Below are 23,488 nucleotides of genomic sequence, written 5' to 3'. Positions count from 1 at the left end.
TTTGAAAAGTATAAATTTTTGGCGCGTTGTGTTTTTTTTTTGTTTTTGGTCGTGCTGCGCCACACAAAAAGAAAAGTTGAATTGTAAAAATCACACCAAAACATAAAGAATATCAATTTAAGTTTTTCTATATGTTATTTTTAGCAGTTTTTTTTCTCTAGGTTTAGTTTTTTCATTTCATCATTGTTTTTGTCCAGTGAACACTTTTGCGTTGCATTTTGCCAACTACTTAGTGAATTGATTGGTTTGTTAGTGGCAAAGAATAAGAAAAATAAGTTATAGAAAAAAGTAGTTAAAATGGGGAAACAAAAATAATAGTAATCATAAAATAAGAAGGTTAATTGAAAAGTGGCAGTAAAATAAGATGGAAAATTGTATAGTACAGTTAAAACAGTAGCGAGGAAAATGAGTACGATTACAGAGTGCACCATGAATAAAAAAAACCATATACGGACACCACTACGTGATAAAAGACCAAAAACCAGTTACCCGTGTCTCCTAGTTTTGTCCAAAGTCATGAACAATTGCTTATGAGCCCCCAAAGATTTTCGGCCTCGGTGTCATTTTTGTAAAAAAGTGATAATTTTCTCAGGCGCATATCTTGCAATTATCTCAGGCTCATATCGGAATTTTGATTTACTCTCTGAGGCAAAGTTGTAGCAATTGTCATTAAGAACAAAATTTATGAACGTATAAAATCAAAAAATCATCTTCAATATCAAAATCGCAAACAACTTTAAAAAATTAGATTTTCTTTACCTTTTTTCCCCTGTTCTGGTCCATAGGTAGCAAACCGTTCAAAATTCAGGAAAACAATGTACCTAAGATCTCAATAAATAACTTTCTAGAACAGATGAACTTCGTAGGAATGATTCTTAACACGGTTTAGGTAGGTCAATATATGTTAGTAAGAAAAAACTAAAGGAATTAAGTGATTTAGGCCATAAACTATTGAATTGTTATAAACTAAAGCATACTTTTAGGCAGCTTTTAAAAAAATAATTTATAAATTTATTTCGAAAGTTTTTTTCGATTTTGATCTTGAAGATGAATTTGTTTTGATTTTATATGTTCACAATTTTTGTTCTTTATGATAAGGGCTACAACTTTGCCTCAGGGAGTAAATCAAAATTCCGAACTGTTTGCAAGATATGAGGCTGAGAAAATGATCACTTTTTTGGATGTCATCCTTGGAGGCCCATAAACAATTGTGCATGACTTTGGGCAAAATCGGGTCTTTTTGTTTTTGGTATTTTATCACAGTGTGGTGTCCGTATATGGTTATTTTTGTTCGTGTTGCACTTTGATAGTAACAAACATTATCACTCAAATAAGCAGTAGCAATATTCTCACACAACCCTCATACATTTCGATACAGTATTTACAGAAAAACAAACTAATGCAATAAGAAGTTTTCTTTGTTTTTCCCACTATTATTGCTATTAGTTTAAAGTTGGAGCGTTTTCTTTTTGTTGCCATTCTACAATATGTTTCAGTTTTTTTTTTTATAAAATTTGTACAAATTTTTCTCGAAATACATACAAGTGGGTCAAAGTATATGGTAACAGTTACAACTACAATAAATACAAAACCAAAATAAAACAATATTTGTATTATTGCCAAACTAATTTTTACCGCAATTGTTAAACGAAAGAGCAAAACAAAAAACCAGAGCAATTTTTTATTTTAAATTAAACCAAAAAAAAAGAGAAAAACTTAAACTAAAACTAAAATAAAATTAGTTTAGCATATAAAAATAAAATGAAATAAATGCAAGAGTTTTGCTATATTATTTGGTTTTTCTCTTTATTCCTATATAACCTTTAGTAGTTTTTATGTGTTTTTGTAATAAACAATAGTTAAATTAAAAAGTTTGCTGTAGCTACATTTTTTTTGTATTTTTTATTTGTTCATAGTTGTAAGTACTTACTGCCATTAAGATGATCCTCTCGCGTATAATAACGTGCCCGATGTTTCGAATAGCAAATGGCAACGGAAATGATTATAATGGCAATTAAAACGAAAATAATGCCACCCAAAATTGCCAGGGTATTAAGGCCACCTGAAAAGTAAAAAAAATAAAAAAAGAAATAAGTATTAGTAGTATAAAAGACGTATTAATGAAAAAAATAGTTTGTTTCGCTATTACGAAATAAAGAAATCTGGAAATAAAAACAAAATATTACCAAATTTATTACAGTTTGATAAGTGTAACAACTGTAATTTTAAAATTACTCAGTTAAATATTCACCAGGGTGGCCCTTGTTATGCAATTTTTCGATTCTTCAAGGTCTTAACCCTCATCTCACTCTCAAAATACTTTATGTTGTTTACCCTCATATGTTGTTTTCCACACATACGTTATGTCAATATTTTTTACACAAGCAACATAATTTTTTTTTTGTAGTTAAAATCTGATTTACCATCACACTGTGGGGCAGAATCAAAATTTTTTGAAAATAAATCTGTCATTTCTAAATGGCTGGTCCAATCGTGATAAAATTTGACGTGGGCGTAGACAAGGAGCATTCGAGTTTAAATTATTAAAGTGTGACCTACAAATGCTCCAGGGGCACATAAGATAAGTTAATTTTTGGTGTTACAAAAAAATTTCAAGTCAAAAACTCCTTCATTCAAAAATATTGGACTTTTTCATATTTTAATGTAACCAACCCATTTCGAACTGAGATTAAATTTTTATTTACTTTTTTTTAAAAAAAACTTGATTGGAAATATCTGGTCAAAAAATTTGTTTTCCCAGAAAAGCCATTTAAAAATTTGGAACAGTTATATAAGTTTACACACATGTGATGTCCCGCATTTGCATGTAAATCATGGTTTTTATGTTTTATGAAACAGTTACATATGTTGGCAATAATTCCTCATGTTTATTATTTTAATTTTATTTTTTTTACTATTTTTAAAAATTAATTTAAAAAATGTCTATTTTTAGACACTTTTTTAATTTAATGTAATTGCAGAAATTTGCCCCTAGCAACGAGGGGGAGGGGGATGGCCACGCCGGGATATAGTTTTTCATTAGCTAAAAGATGAGACCAAAATACCAAAATTTCAGTAATTCCACCTTTTTCACTTATAAACAGTTTTTGGATTTTTTTTTTTACTGTTTGAAAAATTGAACACCTCGCTATGTGTCCAAAAGCCAAAATTGCGGCAAAAATTATTTCCAAGGGGGTTAGCATCATAAAACTTTGTGTAGAGACCCCTGTTTCTAAAATAAGCATTTTAAAAAATTGGCAATAACCCTCTCTCCCTCTACTCCCATAACCCCCCCACCACAACTTACTAAACATTTTCAAAAAAGATTTCAATATATATTCTCATAGCACTTTCCACAAATACCATTTTAAAAAAGTTGCTATTAACCCCCCTCCATCACTTTTCCCCTCCAACTAACCTACAATTTTTTTAAAAAAAATTAAAATTTTATTCTCACAGCACTATCTACAAATAGCACTTATTCGTTTGTTTGGCGTGTTCTTGGGGCTCCGCTATAAGTAAATTTTGGGTAAACAATTGTGTATGTCTTTGACATTCGCCATCGTTATAAAACTTGCTAAATTGAGCTCTCATGCTTCGGTACAAATAGTTACAAAAATTGTAGTATGTTTCTAGAAAAATGAAAATTATTTGCATCGGTGCAAGTAGTTGCAAAAAATTTGAGTATGGAATAAAGCCTGACCTTCCCACAAATAACCACATATGTATCATTCATTGGGCAAATGCAGGCAACGTAAGTTCCATACTACAGAAGACGAACAACTTTTTCACAACGAAAAAAAATTTGTGTAAATTTTCGTAATATTTTATTCAACAACAAGTCAACGGTTCTTACTTAGCCCATTTCGCTCCGCTGCACTATGTGCTCATTTCCAATATTTGCGGCAAAAATTAAAATGTTCAGCTTTCGCTTTTTGAACAAAAAAATTACGGTTCAATTCTTAACCCTACGATGACACAAATAACAAAAATTTATGCCAATTGGACACTCAGTTTATATATAAACAGCTGTGAAAGTTTAAATTTTTTAAATAAATTTTTCCAATTGAAAAAAGTAAAAAAATTGCATTAAGGAAAACGTGATTTTTTGTAAAAAATTTGTTATAACTAAGATTTTACCAAAACGGATTACAATACCGGAGGTGTGTGCTTAAAAAAAAAACTTAAAATATTTTATATTATGTGTAAAATTTCGTGTTTTTATTAGTCATGTTTTTTGTGTTGTGAAAAAGTGCAATATTTTTGAAGGACGGAGTTTTAAAGTGGCATATTTTTGAATCTAATTGAGATATTGACTTGAGTTTTTTTTAGAAATTAACTAATCTAAACAAAAAAATAGTTTGTAAAAAATGTGGATAAAATTGTTCCTAATATTTGCAATCCTATTAAAATTTTAATACAAATTTTAGTTTTAGAAATTCAATAAATATTTAATATGAATAAAATCTTTCTTTATTAACAAAACTCAATGAAATTGTCAAGGTTCTTTAAGTTTGTCATTCTAAATAACAAAAGAGATTAATAGGGAACACATCAGGGTTTCCAAAGCTGCTTTCCATTTTCTGATCCCAGCTTTGGAATTTTAGAACTTGTGAGCCAAAGTTGAAATTTTTTTTACAAAATAGGTGAAATTCCGAAGGTCGTAGGGACGACATATTCGAAAAATATGAAATTTTTTCATATAAAAATGTTGTCCGTAAGGATACCTTATAGAAAAATATAAAATTGTTATATGTTCTTAAAGAAAGTTTTTTTTTAATAAAAAGACCTAAAGGTCACCTTTTCTTTCAAAAAACAGTAAAAATCTACTATTTTAGAATTTTTATTCCCTTCACCTTCGTGAGAAGGGTATATATAAGTTTGTCATTCCGTTTATAATTTCCACAATATAATTTTCCGACCCTATAAAGTATATATATTCTGGATCCTTATAGATAGCGGAGTCGACTAAGGCATGTCCATTAGGGTGGCCCTTAATAAACGAAAGTTGGATTTTGGCCATTCTCACCCCCCAGTTTGGTGAACATTAGTAAAAAAATCATCCTGAAAAAATTTTAGGTAAATCGGTTGGGGTTAAGACGTGCCGCAAGCCCTCTGAAGTTTTGAGATGCATTTACAAGGGGAAAAAATTCATTTTTTTCAGTTTTTGTAAAAATTTTGCCATTAAAAAATTACTTTTGTAATTCAATTTAAAAGAATCGAAATGTGTACGTAATTGTCGTTCTAATGAGACATAAAAAACAGAAATCGGTTAAAAAATTTTAAAGTTATTAAAAATTCGCCAGGCCATTAACGTGTCTCAGGCCACTAGAACAAGAAATGTTGGAACAAAATTAACATATTTTGAGAAATATTAAAATAAAAGCTCATTTTTACTTAAAATATGTCCATATTTACTTGAGTTTTTGTCTTCGTAGGATACCGTTAACCTATTCTTAGGTATGAACAAAAAAAAATAATTTTTTTAACGGCAGTTTCAAAACTCCATTTTCAAATTTTTAAAAATTTTGTTAAACAAATTTCAGAATTTTTTGATCATCTCATTGGGATTTATTAAGAGTATAATAGGGAATTAAATCGTGAAAAAATTATGAAAATATCTCTTATAGTTTTTCCGTACCTGCGATTTAAATTTTGAAGTTTTCGAGAAAAACCAATTATTTGGCAATTTTTAGGCCAATGAACTCTATTTCCTTACTCTTATGAATTTTAAGTAAAACCTATTCAGAATATTATAGTCCAGATAATTCTAAATATACTCTGAAACTTTTACTAAAATCAAAAAACGTTAACCCTTAAATCGTGAAGGTCAAAGGTCAAATTTTTCAATATTTGGAATTTCTCTTGGAAAGATTTTGAAATGTTCGAAATGTTGTATATTTTTGGGCCGATTTTGATGAAATTTAACAAAAATATAACACAAAGCCTAGTATTTACAAAAGCAGCAGAAAAATTAAAATACTTACAATGCGAAAAAAAATTTTAACCCAAATTTTTTTTTTTACCAAGTTGTTTTTACTAAATATTAAAAAAACAAATTCAAAAAACAAAATAAAAAATTTTAGATGAAAAAAAAAACAATTCAAAAAAAAAAATTTAATTTTTTTTTTTTTAAAAATTTAAAAAATTTTTAAAAAAACTATTAGAATTTTTTTTTCCAAATAAATTAAAAAAAAAGAACTTTGGAAAAAAAATTTTTTTGTTTACCTAAAAATATTTAAAATTTTAATTTTGAAGTATAATTTGGTGAAGGGTATATAAGATTCGGCACAGACGAATATAGCTCTCATACTTGTTTAATTTAAAATATTTTATTTTTGTATTCATAATTGATATTGCTCCGAAATCTTTTGTATGTTATTGGTAATTTAGTTCGAGTCCATTTGGTTCAAAAGTACCCACTATATTTTTAAAAAGCGGACCAAGGTATTGCAATATTTTAAGATTTCAATTTTGAATTGCCTATAACTCGGATATTATAAGAGATAAATAGCACACGTTAGCATGTTTTTTCATGACCTAGCCGCTTTCTTAAAATATAAAAATCTTTGAAATCAGATGGGAAACAAAAAAATGGCACGTGTTTGAAAATTGTACATGTCGAAGGTACCCTAATTTGAGCCCCAATAACGCCGACCCTAGGGCATTTGTAGAGCCCATTTGAATAACTTAAACTTGAATACTCTTTGGCTATGCTCTTTATTCCGATCGAAACAGACGTTTAGAAAAGCCAGAATAATTTCCAAAAAAAAAATTCTGCCCACTGTGCATTGATAACATATTTTCTTTATTTTTTTTGTATCTGCATTTCAAACATTTCGGTATTGAGTACGCTTACATTTTAGTCAACAACAAATTTTGTTCCTAGTTCAAAATATATAGAATTTACATATGTGTGGAATATCACACAAGAGGTTAACCAATGCTCCTTTTTAAATATCTCGAAATATAAAAAATATTTTTAAGCAAATTATTGAATATTCTGTGCTAAATTAATCCGGAAGATGTGTGTGATTTTCCACACAAAGTTAGGAATGAGAGTTAAATGATTTTGAGCAAAATCGTATGCATTTTTTATTTGAATTTTCGAGTTTTGGGACAAATTAGCAGTGTTTTCAGACAATTTAAAAAAACAAATGTTGGAAAAAATTCCAGTTTCTGTTTCACTTACCCATAGATGTGTAGAAAATGTGTGACACAGATAACCCAATATAATTTGATACACACAAAAATCATACAACTTCATTCATATTGTTTTTTAAATGAAATTTAAAAAAGATTTCGTTTCTTATAAAAACTTAGTGAGAACCTAAATATGTGGCCCACAAATATAATCGTATATAAGTGTAACTGAACAATAATTCTCACTTTGGTTGAAGGGTATTTCCCATTCAACATAGCCGATTAAAGCACTCTAACTTGTTTTATTTCAAATTTAATTTATTTTCGTCTTACCTCTCTCCAGAAAATTAGCATGTGATGTACTGGCTGCATTTTGTTCCTCGTCTGTTATATAATCCAAACAACGATCTAAGCCATTTGCATCCAAATCGGTTATTTCAGCACCCCTGAGAGTCTTGGGTAAGAAACAAATTGGATATGTTTCCCATTTCCACTGCAGCTGCATAAAACAAACATAAAAATATAAGAGAAATATAAAAAAAAAAAATTACAAATTGTAAATCATCAACAACTCGGTGTAAAACACTAGAATATGAAAAAAATATAAACAGATACGACTGGCATGTATAAAAATAACACTGTAAAAAGCACCGAAAAAAGTTTTACATTATGAGTTTTTTTTTTGTTTTCTTTTACGATTTTGTTTATTTTTACTATTTTCAAATAATTTGCATAAAATTTATATAGTTTTTGTTGCAAGGAAAATATTATGTGGAGTTTCATAAACAAAATTTGTTAACATTTTGTAATACTGTTCGTGATAGCAGCATAGTATTGCGATGTAAATTGGGAAACCAAATTTTTTTTAAATAAAATTATGAGTAAAGGTAGCAAAAAGACAAACTGAAATTTATTGGTCTCAATTTGTTATGAGAACAAACGATTTTATGGATTATAACTCCTAGAAATAGAAAACTTTTAGCGGGTTTTTGTACAAATTTAACTGAAATGAGAAAATTTGGAATGCTTAATAGTTTCTGGGCGTAGTTGTAGAACAAACGAATATTTCAGAATTAAAGATCAACATTGTAGTTAGTACTTTCTAATTTAATACATCTTCTTTACTTTACTGTAAAGAATTTAATCAAGAACTACAACATGTAATTTAATGCTGTCTATGTTTTAATTAAATTTTTATTTTTGTCTTGTTTTTTTCTTAATATGTACATAATACAATTTGTATCCAACTCTTATCTCTAGTTTTGTTTTGTGCTTACCTGCCGTACAACATCAATTAATTTTCCCATGTGACACTCGTCACATATAAGCGGATTATTGTCCAATCGTACATTGCGTATCGCCTGCATACGTAAAACAATGTCAGCGTTAATGCCATGCAATTGATTTCTAGACAGATCAAGAAACTGAAAAAAATTAAGAAATAAAGATGTACACATATTATTAAGGTTATTGTATTTATTATTGCAAAATATACGTCTAAAATACTAATTAAAAAACCAATTTATTTATTTTTTTTCTGTAAAGAAATATAAAAAAAATTGATTGCTGATTCTTTAAACTTCACGAGTTATATTTTCTTAGCTAATTATACTAAATTAAATTATGATATGTATCAAGTAACCCTCATCTCAACCATGTGTGGGAAACCATACAAAATGAATCCCTTTTATATATTTTTAAAATTTCATTTCCTGTCGCATCAATTTAGCATAAAATAGTTTATTTAAAAATAAGTTTTAAAGTCGTAATATCTCAAAAGTGACGGTGATTACTCTCTTGTGTGGTTTTTCACACATGTGTAATTTCTAAGAATATTTCACTAGGAAAATGCTGTATTACTCATAAACGGAATATTTGTGTAGAATGTGTTCAAGATAAACTAATTTGCAAGTACCGTAAATAACGGTTATCCAGAAAATTTTAAATAAAAAACTCTCTATGTAAGATTCAACGAAGACCTATACTGTTATATACCAATAGATTCGTATTGACTCTTTCAGAATCTATAATGATATTAAAAAAATGATTTCAACTCCACAATTAGCAGTTATTTTTCAACATAAAAATAAAAGTTCGCATGAAACTCTTATATAAAGAGTTTTAAATAGCCGTCATGGAAACACTCATTTGAGGAGTTTTATTTTTCCCGTCAGAAAAAAACTCTTTTGAGGAGTTTTATTTTCTCTGTCATAAAATAAAAGTCATTTGAGTAGTCAGAAAAAACTCATTTGAGGAGTTTTATATTTTCTGTCATAAAATAAAACACAATTGAGTAGTTTTATTTTCCCCGTCAGAAAATAAAACTCTTATTTATTGAGTCTATCTGATATAATGTTTGTAGTAATTTATTTGTTTAAGAAAAAAAAGCACTAACAATTTTATAAAAGGAATCAAACAATAACAAATTAAAATACGACTTGATTTTATTTTATGGACAATTTATTTAATTGCTATGCTATGCAAGATGCTTTACAAATTGTAATGATCTGACAAGAGATATATATGACGCACGATCTGGGTGGACAGTTCACATCACCTCCACATAAGATGACCATGCCCTAATATTGCTCGTGCAGAAAGTCCAATGTGACATTAACTGTGTGCCACATAAAATAACTTCATATTCATAGACATATAGCGCATTGCGTTAAAGTAATCCTCCAAGAATATTGACACCGCCAACCCAAAATCCATACCATTAATTTTCGATATGAATTGGATGCTTTGGCACTCATGTGAAGTGGTATTGTTCCGAATTCGACAATTTTTATTGTTGACATACCAACTGATTCAGAAAATATGATTTGATAAGTCAATCTATTTTTAAATCCCAATTAAATAATTTATTACAAATGTTAAATTTAATTTTAAGTTTCTGTCTATAAGGATTTTTTGCATCCATAGACTAAATGAATTAAATAAATAAATAAATTATGATCAGTTTTCAACTACTCCAGGGCCCATTGAGCGAACACATATCTAGTCGATGGTCGTTTAACTTCTAATGGGTCAGTTGAAATTTGTACGGATGGAGGCCCAAAAACGAACTGTATAAATGGCAGATAATTCGACAGATGGCCGCTTTTAACTGAAAAAAATCGGAAGTTCCTATTAGAGGACCCTTTATAACAGTTAGATCAGTTAAGAGACATGAATTTTTTTTATTGCATTTACCACAACAATATCTAGAGTCTAGACCTTTTAGACATAGGATTTTTCCTTTCCTTTATTACTGATTTGGAATACAGGAGTTTGGATCGAAAGATATATTGCCTCATAATCTTATCAAATATTACGTTTAATACTAAACCTCGTTCTTCAGGCGACACGATTGACTATTTATCAGCAATGATAAAGGATCAGCGTTGATAAAATATCACGCAAATACGAAAGTAGTTTTAGGGTTAAGTGCCTGTCAGATATTACCCTGCAATAGTAATAAAATTCCTACCCTAACCACAAAATCCAGAGTCCTGTTAGTAGTACTCTTTTTTTTCTTTCATATATTCATTTGTATTTAATATTTTTAAATTAATTCAGAAAATACTGCGATTAAGTGCAGAATGTCAATATTTAACAGGCCCATATATTCCCCTTTCATATTCTTTTAGAAATGTGATATCGACGGCCCATTATCTCAATGAATAACTGAAATGTTAATTTCAAAAACAAGTTAAGCTACAAATTATTGATTTTGAGTAAATCAAAGAAAACTTCCTAGCAAGTAGAGTTTTTCTTTTCCCGCACTTTTTCATTTTCCGGGATTAATTTTTAAATTTCCCGGAATGCCGGGAAATTGGATACAAATATACAAATCCAATAAAAATTATATAAAAAGATAAACTGATTTCTAATTTTGGTTATTTTGTCATTTGTGTCGGAATGGCTTCAATTTACATCAGATTTTGTTCTACCTTCGTTAGATTCCAATTAATTCTGGTAATTGACAAAACTTAAACATTTAATTTTGAATTAGCAATGTTTTGCTTATTAAATCAAAAATTAAGTAAAGATGTTAATTGAAACTTCTTTCTTGAAGTTTCAATTAAAAAAAGTAAGCGAGCTATATTCGGCTATGCCGAATCTTATATACCCTACACCAAATTATACTTAAAAATATATATTTTTAAATTTGTATTCTATTTTTTCGACCTTTTATTATATTTAATAATTCTAATTTATTGAGCTTAAGGTCACTTTTTATATTGAAAAACAATGTTTAATTTATTTCCGATATTTCGCTACTTCATTGTGTATATATATTGTTAATTGTTAAATATTGTTTCCCTGAAGATGCTACTCAATGAAGTAGCGAAATATCGGAAATAAATTAAACATTGTTTTGCAATATAAAAAGTGACCTTAAGTCCAATAAATTAGAATTATTACATATATATATTTTTTAATTATTTTTACTTAAACAAAATTATTTTTTTTTTAATTTTAATTGTTTTTAAAATTTTTTTTAAAATTGTTTTTTTTTCAAATTGTTTTTTAATTTTTATTAAAAAAGATTTTTCTATCTCAGTCATTTGTGGGCCGATTTTGTCGATTTGATACGAAATTCTGATATTCTAATTTTATCAGCAACTTCTAAAGTAAAAAGACAAACGAAGTTTTTAAAGAGTTTAACATCAAATTTATATATACTTATTTGTTCTGAAATAACTATTCCTCATTCTGCTTCCATTGAAGGCCCTTGAAAAATATTCCCATACAACTCTCCATATCCAACCAAGTAGTTTGTAAAACTTTTATTTTATCACATTTGTTGAGACCTACATTATTTATGAAAAAAATTTATTAAGGTCCTAGTATTACATAGGCAGAAACCAGTCAAGCGCTGTCACTTGATTTCTTTCTGCACTAAACACTGATTTCTTGGCTTTTCTTCAACATAATAGGGAGCCAGTATTTAGTTTTGTTTGCATTAACCGATGCATTTACCTTTACAGAACAGTAATCGCCCAATAACTAAATTTTGATTTTTTTGTTGCTTAACTGGTTTTTGAAATAAACGATTCAATTATCGTATTGTATAAGCTCTTTTGTATATCATTTAATAAATTTGTATGCATTCTATTATAAATTTGGAAAATAATATTGGAAAATGTTGTAGTAAACTTTCTTTTATATTGTTTGCTGATAATATTGTATATTAAATATTTTCTTAGAAAAAAAATAGTTTAAATAAGCATGTATGTACTTGCAATATAAAGTTAAACACAATCTGTGATAAAATGACTTTTATTAACAACACATGAACCAGATTCAATTTGAAAATGTTGTTTCTAAAATTAAATTGATTTCTAAATAGTAGCTTTTGGTCCTTCCTGTTCTTCTAGTGGATGCATTGACCACATAAAAAAAATATATATATAAAATTTAACCAATTGTCAACAATTTTTGTTAAAATTTGTTTGAATATGTGTCGGTCGGTTTGTGCAAACAAACTGCTAACACTTGGACCAATATTCGTACTAATACATGAACCCACAACTCTGTGTTGTGCCAAAATGTTGGCAGAGTTTTAAAAGAGTTATTTTTTCAAACGAAGATTTTAAATGCAGCTGGGTTAGTCTATGTTATTTGGTATTGATTTTATTCGCAACTAGTTCCTATGGAAAGGAATTTAGTTTTGAAATTATTCAAAATATTATAAAAATTGAATGCCGAAAATAGTGTATGGCTTAATACTCAAAATATTCAATTTTCTTTCCACGAATTTATTTATTTATTACCCTGACTTTATCATGTGAAAACTCCAAGCTTTTGTTTGTTATTTTTTCGGTTTCTTCTTTCCCAAAATTGTAATTTTGGTCAGTGTGCAAATGGTTTAATAATACATCTTGACCAAAATATATGAGTTTTCGTATGTGTGTGTGTGACAAAAATAACAAAAAAAAATAATAATACAAGTAGGATTACAATAATCAAAATATACGCAAACACAATTACATGCAGACTTACTTACACATACAAGTTTAAACACTTAAATACATATTGCACACGTACGTACATACATATATGCAATCATACGCTGAACAATGTAAAGAATGCACTCAAAATGGAAATAAAATGTTGACAAAAATTACGAGCACACAACAGGCACTGGCAGACAGACAGACACACAGAAGGACGATAGACGGACATAAACAGAAAATAATAATAAACGTATACAGCCATAAACAGCCATGTAATTGTGTGTGTGTCTGTAAAATTTATGTTTATTTGGAGTTATGAAACTTTTCATACATGAGTTTTTAAGACAAATTTTATTCTTTTTTGGAAGGAGAACAGAACCCAGTAAACATATGTACATTGTTAAAGATTTAGTAATCTATAGAAACAATTAAAATACTGTGATGCACCGTACAAAATCTGCACAGTGGGGCATTGTTAAAATTTTTGCGAAATAAGTCTGTTCCCATCGGTATAAAATTTGATGTGGGCAAAGACAAGGAGTATTCGAGTTTAAGTTATTAAAATGGCCCCTACAAATGCTCCAGGTGCGGCGATCTGTAGACTCAAAGTAGGCTACCTTCGACTTGTAAAATTTTTAAACACGTGCCATTTTTTGTTTCCCATCCGATTTTCAAGATTCAAAAACGTGTGATATTTATCTTTTATAATTCGCAATTTATAGGTATTTAAAAATTTAAATTTTGATTTTTTCAAAATATAGATAAAAATATATTCCGAAAGGACTAACGAATTAGCTAGTCCAACTTTTGTTAGTTAAATAACTAAATTAACAATAATATACAAATAAACGATTTTCAATTTAAAAATTCAAAAATTAGTAGATTTTTACTATTTTTTGGGCGAAAATGTGACTTAACTCTTATTAAGAAAAAACTTTCTTTAAGAAAGTATAACAATTTTATGTTTTTCTGTATGGCATCTTTACGGAGAATAGTTAAGTATAAAATATGTCCTATTTTTGGAATATGTTGCCCTTCGAAATTTGACCTATTTTTTATCAAAAGTTCAACTTTGGGCCACATGTTCTAAAATCCCTAAGCTGGGATCAGAAAACGGAAAAAAGCTTTTTGGGATTTTCGATTCAATTTTTAGGAATTTCGGGATTCCCTTTGATCTTTTGACAAGTTTTTTTTACACTTTGTTATTTAGAATGACAAAAAAAAACGTTGAAATCTTCAATGGGTTCTGTTAATAAATAAAGATTTTATTACATAAATATATTTCATATTTATTGAATTTCTAAAACTAAAATCTATATAAAAATATTAAGAACCACTTGATCCACATTTATGCCGAACTAATTTCTTTTGTTTAGATAAGTTAAGTTTTGGTCTTACGAAAGAAATTTTCAAGTAAATATCTCAATAAGATTGACTTGACTTTTTGTTGAATAAAATATTAAGAAAACATATTGGGGAGGGTATAATGCGTTTGCGTAGATGTTTGTAACGCCTAAAAATGTTGTTCTAAAACCCATATTAACCTTCGCTTTACCAACGATTTTGTATGTACATGGTTTAATAATACCCACCCGGGTGACACTACACTTCTATAAATATATGCGACGAACGAAATTTTAAAAAATTGAAAAAACCTTATAAAAAGTTTAAAATGGTTCTATTAAATTCTATAGAACTCTAGAATTTGTTCAGTGAGTACAAATTTCATTTAAATTGAAACAAAATTAAAAAAATATTAAACCAATAAAATCGATCTGGTCACCCGGGATGGTATTGGTAAAGCGAAGGTTAAAGTATACCGATCAACTTAGAATCACAGGTAAATTATCTGCGAGTTGTTAAGTTTTCCCTAATTAATTTGCCACGTAAAAAACATAAGATAGACATGTTATATACCAATGGATAGAGGATTTTGTCTACTTTTCAATAATGTATATAACTTTTGACAATTAAAAAATTCATGAAATACTTTTTTGAAAAATATGACAAAAAATGCTTTTTATTAAGTTTTTGCATAGATACACATTTTTCAAATTGTAATAAAATTTTTATTTATGAATATTTTTTAATAAAATTTTACACTTATATAGATTTTTTTATTGAAAATTGAAAAATAAAAACAAATTTTGAAATTTGTAATCACCAATCCCGCAATTCCCAAACAAGTATTGAAAAATTCCAAAAATGGGATATTTTCGATTTTTGGCTATAATATCCATACCATCGGAACCCTTTACAAAATAATTAAGAACATATTGGGCCATCTAAAATGGGTTAACATATTTTTATATCGACTATGCGATTTGAGAATCTTTGCCCTAAATTTGAATTTTACAGAAAAAATAGGCGTTTTTTGAATGGACCTGGTCCCCTCGGGATCAAAAATTATAATTTTTTTTCATTTAAAATATTTGGTGTAAAGTTAGCTTTTCAAAAAGTATAAACTCATTATACATCCTTTTAGAAATTTTTTAGATAACTTAAAAAGAAAAAAAGTACTTTTTTCCCAAAAAAATAGCGAAAAATCGCCTTTTTTATTTTTTTTTTTAAATCAAATGCATGTAACTTTGGAGTCAGTCATTATTTTGAAACGATTCTTTCTTTATTTGATAAAAATGGAGAAAATCGGGAAATATTTGGAACCGCCGTCATCAAAAAACTGGAGTTGGGTGGGTAAAAATGTTGAAAATTTAATTTTCAAATGCGAATATCTCCTAAGCTATAAAAGATAATTGATAGCTACGACGAGGTTTTATATAGTGCTCGAGAAGATTCCATATACATATGTAATTTTTTTGAAATCGGAACACAAACGAAGAAATAGGATCATTTTAAAAATTGAACATACCCGAGGTGTCCTAATTTGGGGACAAGTGACCCAGCTCCTGACGGGCTCATGAGGTCCAGATTCAAAACTTAAACTCGACAACACTTCTTCTTTGCGCGTGTGCAATTTCATTCAAATCGGACTAAGGGTTTAGAAGTTACATATTTATTTCCCTCTTTTTTTTCTCATACCACTGTGCGATGTCCGTCCGTGCGTCTGGTTGTCCATGTAAACTTTGTGCGCAAAGTACAGTTCGCGATTTTGAAGATATTTCGATCAAATTTTGGTACATATTATTTTTTCGGCCCAAGGACCAAGCCTATTGAAACTGGTTGACATCAGTTCATTACTTCACCTAGCCCCCATTCAAAAGTGCAATATTTTTGAAGAACGAAGTTTTTAAGTGGCATATTTTTGAATCTAATTGAGATATTGACTTGAAATTTTTAATCATGTTGTTGCCGAAGTAGACAATATTGATGTCGTCTATAAGAATGTTATTCAAAATTGCACATATTTCTGTCTGTTCTCCTCGTTCACACCAACAAAATTCCTGAAATATCTCGGAATACATTCCAATTGTATGATATTGTACCAGGAAAAACTACTTAGTCAACATGGCATTGTATTACATGATCGGGAGAATCTTGTGCACACTGTGATGGTGCTTTGGAGGTACTTTGTACATTAAATGTATTTCGCACTTGAAATTTTGATCTCCTTCGACAACTTTGTCAAGATTGAGCTTTTATAGGTCCCATTATAGATCATCGACATTGCAACGTGCCCCAAAGGTGCCCCACTTTGCGGCATTGTGGCTCAGCCCCGCCTTGATGTTATAAGCCCAAATTCAAAAATTAATCTTATCAACGCCTCCTCTATGGCCATGGAAAATTTTATTAAAATCGGGCTATTCGTTTAGAAGTTACAGATATATTTCCATTTTTTTTCAGATCCCACACTGTGCGTTGTATGAAATCACTTTCATTGCTTGTGGATTATCAGGGAGTTTAGAGATGCAATAGATACACATGAGTGGGAATATGACCGATGATCTCCTTATCTAATTCTATGAGGTTTGAGCATTTTACTCTAAACATTACAAATTCACTATACATCACTTATTTGAACCGAATAATAATCTGGACATCTGTCGCATGACATATAATGACTAAGGCAAGTGCACTACCATGAATACCATTCCTGGTTTAAGAACTATAAGATCTAAATTTCCATGGCGATGATCGATGTGGATTTTACATATTCCATACTAGTAACGAGCTTTAGGTAGAAAACGGATCAGCTGCGAAAGAAGAAGAACATCGAGAATCCTCACGAAAGATGACAAGAGCAATACCCGGCTGAATGGTTGTTTTCCTGGTTTTTGGAAAGGCATGTTTGGAGTGTTTTCCTGGAAAGGGAAGTCTCTAGATCAATTCAAGTGTCTAAGCGTTACTTACATTTGTACAAATGCATAACATCCTCCACACTATAGGTTTGTAGAGTATAAATAATGAAAGTTTGGTTGACACGATTTTGAGCAAAATTGACAGATTTGGTGTTCAGCAAATATTAATGTGAATTTCAAAACACAAATGCATAAACAACTAGACTCTAATTGATACAGAATGTGGGATGGAGACATCACTAAACTTATACTGGTTTTATTTGTTAATGAAAGTTTTTCTGGGTTATTTGGTAGAACATTTAAATGCAATAAAAATACCAAACAAATAAAATTTTATACAAAATGACACAAACTTAAATCACTCTGCAAATATATTCAAATATTTCATCTGACAGAGTATGTCTACTAAAAGCAATTTCCAGGATTTAATTAATTTATTATTAAACCCATTATTTTAAACTCCAATCTAAAATTTAAAATGTTCATTGGGAATTATGTCACCTACTCTTTCTTGTTTTTTTTTTTTTGGTTGCACTTGCATATTAACAACAGAAACATTCAAAATGTTTACAGCTGCTGTAGCTTACTACTGTTATTCTGGCTAAATGTCAGAAATAAAAACATTGGGAAAAAAAACAACGATTGCTGTTTTTATTTGTTGTAGACTAAAAGTATTGAAGTGTTTTTTTTTTTTGGTATTCTTATGATTTTTCTCAGTACTTGCTGGTGGAAACAATAAATTATTTTTGAATGCTAAACTGTACACAGTACACAGAGTACAGAGTTTATGGTCTCCGCACATACTAACACCACTACAAACATTTTTTTAGCTTAGTGTGCAAACAAGCTAAGTCCCTGTTCACAAATTTTACAGGAAACACAGAAAACTTTTCAAAAGCCTTGGTTTTAAATATTTTGTATGATTTATAATGATAGATAATCCCATTTTGGAATAAGTGCGTTGGCGAACTATGAGTCCTTTTTGGGACTTATCACATTTTCTATTACTTACTTGGTTTTTAAGTGGACTTAGCACATTTTCTTATACACATTTTTATATTTTTATCGCATTAACTCTGTTATTGGGTATAGTCTCTATTGTCACTAAAGTTACTCTCAGATAGCAATATTTCTGATATCAAGATAAATTTCAAAATTAACCAATATTTCCTTAGGTAATTTATGATTTACGTTTTTTGATTCAAATTTAATGAATAAATCCAGTGTTTTAAAAAACTAGACTACAAGTAGCAGTAGCAACGAAAAAACACAAGTAGTCTATTTAAAAAATTAATAAAAACTCGGAGTCAATAATTACTACTACTACTGCTACATTCACATTTTGGTAGCAGTAGTTGTAGTAGTACTAATAAAAGAAAAATTTAAAAGTAGCAGAGTAATTTATTTTCTATTGCTACCTTAAAAAAGAAAAAAGTTTTGATGTAGCAGTCATTAGTTTTTTATTAATTCTGCTACTTTTAAAATTTAGTAGTAATAGAAGTAGCAGTTAAGTAGCAGTTGAAGTAGCAATAAAATAAGTCAAAAATAAAAATCTTCAGCCAAAAAAGTATATTTGTGTAAGTTGGTCGTGTTGTAAACAAAAGTTCGGCTTTTTTGTTATACACACAGAAAACACGATCTTTCTGTTAGCAACACGAACATCTGAGACGAATAAAAACGAATAATTCTTTCAAACTCTCTCAAAACAAAAACAACACACAGTGTTTAATTCTGTCAATTTTGGTGTTATGACTGAAGATTTTCTTTTTTTGACTACTTTTATTGCTACCTTAACTGCTGCATCAACTGCTACTTTACTGCTACCTTAAAAATTAAAACTCGATATAGAGCAGTAGCAATGATTTGTATTTTTAAGCTACAATTTTAAGCTTACAATTCATGTTTTATTACTACTGCTCTGTTAAGAGTTTTATATTTTGAAGGTAGCAGTAGTTTTGAAAAAACAAGAAAACGAAAAAAGACAAATGCTACTGCTACCGCTGCATGCACTTTTTTGAAGCAGTAGTTGTAGCAACAGTTAAAAATTTGTTAGTTATCGTAGCTTTTTAAACACTGAATAAATCAATAAATAAAACAAATTTGACGCTATTATATATTTAATAACGTAGTTATATTCAATTACATTTGTCTGACATAATAATTTTGCAATTTTGACAAAATACAAGATCTCACTGTGGTTCCAAATCAAAATCTAGGTGTACAAAATTATTTGGCGATCTTTTTATATAGAATTGGTATTTCCGATTCCAAAAAAAAATCTTTAAAAGATCAATATAAACTTTTTTCGAGTTACAGTAGGGTCTAGATATACATATAAAAAACATTAATAAAAAATTAAAAAAAATACGTTTTCATGTCTTTCTGAAACTAAATTTTTAAAAAGATCTGTATTTACTATATTTCAAGTTACAGTGGGGTCTAGATACATAAAAATCAATAATAAATAAAGAAATATTTCTAATAATTCCATTCCGTAAAAATTAAAAAAAAGTATTTCGGCAGGTGCTGGCGGCTACAATTTTTTTACAAAGACATTCCCCAGAAGTTTCTTTAAATGATGTATATAGTCATTGGACATTCTTAGAAAAAAAAATATCAGTATATTTGAGAACCAAGTTTAAAGGACTATAACAGGAAAATAGTGAGGCCCATAAACATAAGATATACATTTAATAAAAGCCTATATCAATGTTTATCTATGTTTTGAAGTATGAATTTCTATATGGTAAAACCGTTGAGATATATCTAATTTAGTAAAGCAGTAAAATATTAAAAAAAATTAACGAAAATATGATTCAAAATTTGTTGAACTTCTGGCGCTTCTGTCGAGAAAACGAAATGTCCAATTGAAAAACCCATTTGTATTGGAGGAGAGCAGATTGTCAGCTTCCGAAAAAACTTAGTTTTTCCAAATTCTGAAGATACCGATTTTCATAATTTTGTCCACCTAGATTTTCATTTAGAACCACAGTGGGGCGTTAGCACGATTGCATACCACAAAATGTACGTAGCACTTTTGCATATCCTTGCATATCCTAGTATAACGACGAGAATAAAACGAATAATTTGAAACTTTTTTCCCGCAAATAGTGTGTTTTTACTTATTAAAGCGTTTTCTATTAAAATCAAAATTTTTATAAAAAGTGGACTTAGCACTTTTGCACATTATGCTAACGAAATGTATATAAAATATTGCATGTGAGGACTCACTCATAACTAAATATTAGGGTAGTTATTATTTTGGGATTTTGGAATTTGGAATTGTTCTCCGTCAACTAAAATTCAAATGGTGCAAATTTGTGTCAGATTGAATAAAGTTTAGAGGTGGAACATTTGAAGTTTCTAGTTTTCGGTAAAATAAGCAAAATTTCCAAAAAAAAACAAAATTTTGAAAAAAAAACATCTCACTAAAAAGTTTTTGTATTTCACTTCCTCTTAGAGTTTAAATCATAGATAAATACACATAGATCGTTAACTCTCCTATCAAAGACCTAACTCAGTTGTCAAAAACCTATTTTCTCTATGGTTTAAATATAAAATACAAAAATTTTTTGACATCCATAAACAATTATAACGGATGAGGCAAAACTTCCCATTCTTCCCAAAACATTTAGCATTTATTGCAATATTATTCATTAGAATTTTTTGAAATTTCGTTTAAAAAAATGATCGAAAATGCTTAATTTACACACAGAGAAAATAGGTTCATAATAGCAACCGAAATTGTTGCCAATAGAAGGATTCTGCCTTAGTGACTGTTACAGTTGTGGCTACAAAATTTTTGAAGTGGTAAAAAAACTTTGGTTGCTTCAACCAACATTTTTTTTTCCACTTATTTTATGTAGCTAGAAACGAAAAAATCTATGTGTGCAACCGAATCATTCGATTGGCAACAAATTCGGTTGCTATTACGAGTCTGTATTCCCTCTGTGTATATATAAGTTCCCGTCGTTCTAAAAATGAGCATAGGGCCTAAAAAAAATTCTTTCAACATCTCCTTACTTTGTGCTAACGTCTTTACTTCTTCTCATATCTTGCCTCTGCAGAGGCAATATCAGAGCTCTGATATTTGCTAAGGCCTCAGTCTGTCTTCTCCTTCTTGTGTTCCAGTCTATGATGTCGTTAGTCTACCCTGTAAGGACGTGGCCAATCCAATGCCATTTTCATCTCCCTATTTCAATCGATAGGATTTCTTGGCCTGTTTCAAGAGCGTATGATTAGATAAGATACACTTAGAATCTTGCCAAGACACTGGTTTACGAATACTTGAAATTTTCGTATATCATGAGTGGCAGCTTTCCAAGTTTCGGTGCCGTGCAAAAGGGTAGATTTTACATTGATATAGAATATTGCAATTTTCGTACGAAAGCATAAAGAAGGTTATTTTCAAATAGGTTTTAGGCTGCCAAATATTTGGCGATTATCGATGTCCTCACCCGATCTTCCCTACGTAGATATAGTGCTTCCAAGATATCAGAATTGGCTGCCATTTTCAATTTCGCTTGCACCCTTTGCAAATAAATTCCGGGAGGGGTTTGTCTTCACGACATTTATTTTCAAACCTGTGATTCCGCTGTCAGCGTTACGCTTCGTAAGTTAGCTGCGTGTCAGTAGAAAAATATCGTCTACATATTTAAGATCATTTAGGTGAACCTACAATCCCAAAGAATCCATATGCCGTTATCGAAGTATCTTCCAAGGATCATCTCCAGAACTATATTAAATGGAAGTAGTGACAGGACACATCCCTGTCGGATACCATGTCCTATCCTACAAGAGGCATTACGGTATAAGTTTGAGAGGTAATCTCGCACATGAGAACGAACTCAAGGTCAAATAATGGTTTAGTTCATCTCGAAGTCTATGAAGCATAGATATAGTGGCGAGCGCCACCTATATTGTTCCACAGTAACACGTATGCTGTTTATGTAGTAGATGGTGGAATTATGGGGTCTGAATCTAGCTTGTTCCTGCCTTAGAGTTGGTGTTACCCTGTCGGAAATCCTTTTGTCAATTATCTGGGCTATTTACTTTTTAATCACGCATAGCAGAGTAATGCCGCGTCAGTTATTAGGATCCGTGAGATCAGCCTTATATTATCCGCCCTCATGAGCTAGTTGTCGGGATTCTCTCTCTCCCAGAATTTTCGATAATATATGGAGATTTGTTGTCTTTGAGAATGCTAATAGAATTCATGATCTTCTCAATGCTGGCTCATGCGGAAACGATCCTCTTAGGGGCCTTTGCAATGTCGTATACTCTTTCGTGAGTTTGCTTAGAGACCTTTAGATATCGCTGACTATCTGCTGATATATGTGTGTCCTTGCTGATTTCGTCAAGCCATCTTCTTTTATCCCGACGAGCACTACGTCTCACTCCACTCTCCAGCACGTTGTAAACTGCCTGCAAGTGTAGTTTAACTCTACTAGCCCGAGCTCTATTGATATCAGATTTCGTACTTTTGTGTAGTTCGATTACTCGCCAGGATTCATGGGAGATCAACTCTTTTCACTCAAGTTCCTTATGGCCGAGAATTCGTGTGACAGGTTCCATAAATATAGCCTTCAGCCTTTTCCATTTAGCTCACGTTCTAGGTAAGATTTAAAAGCATTTCTCAATGATAAGCAAAAGAAACTCCTTTATCCTTCAGCCTATTTATGTCTATATTTCTCATATTTCCTCTATTGCTGGTAACTCGAATAACTTCAAGTTTGATTCGCATCTCTGCAACTAGAAGATGGTGATCACTTGCCCTACTACGCACTAATGGAAAACCCTTTTATTTATCGCTTATAGCGACGTGGTCGAAGAATATAGTAGTCCTTGGCAGCATCGAAAATTTGAAAAGTTTAAAATAAGCCCATCCCTAATAATCATGTTCAAATTTTGTGAATGTATTGTATTGTAGTTTTTAAGTTAAGAAGTGTGTAACAGCAGTTGCACAAAAGATGAAAACAAGACATGCCACTGCACTGTGTAAGTACTAGAAAGCTGCTTTGGTTATTGCTGCTCTATTGTGGTATGGTAATGGACACTGAGGTCCTTTTTTATTTCTGTTGTTCTTTGTTTTTATTTTCACACACAACTGCTGTTATACATATCAAACATATCAATGTTGTGGTT

At 29.9% G+C, this 23,488-nt stretch overlaps 1 protein-coding gene across 1 annotated transcript in view; it reads right to left on the bottom strand.

The window, feature by feature from the left end:
• Positions 1-23,488, bottom strand: part of rdo (reduced ocelli) — a 47,563-nt gene that overhangs the window by 5,391 nt on the left and 18,684 nt on the right. The window contains exons 9-11 of the mRNA XM_065500927.1: positions 8,421-8,567; positions 7,477-7,642; positions 1,931-2,062 (exon numbers count right to left, since the gene is read on the bottom strand). Coding sequence (XP_065356999.1) covers positions 1,931-2,062; positions 7,477-7,642; positions 8,421-8,567 — 445 coding nt within the window. The remainder of the gene's footprint in view (positions 1-1,930; positions 2,063-7,476; positions 7,643-8,420; positions 8,568-23,488) is intronic.

This window comes from Calliphora vicina, chromosome 2 (genome assembly GCF_958450345.1).
Source record: "Calliphora vicina chromosome 2, idCalVici1.1, whole genome shotgun sequence".
Taxonomy (NCBI): Eukaryota; Metazoa; Arthropoda; class Insecta; order Diptera; family Calliphoridae; genus Calliphora; species Calliphora vicina.
The sequence above is the reverse complement of the archived record's forward strand: the minus strand, read 5'-3'. Positions and strand labels throughout refer to the sequence as shown.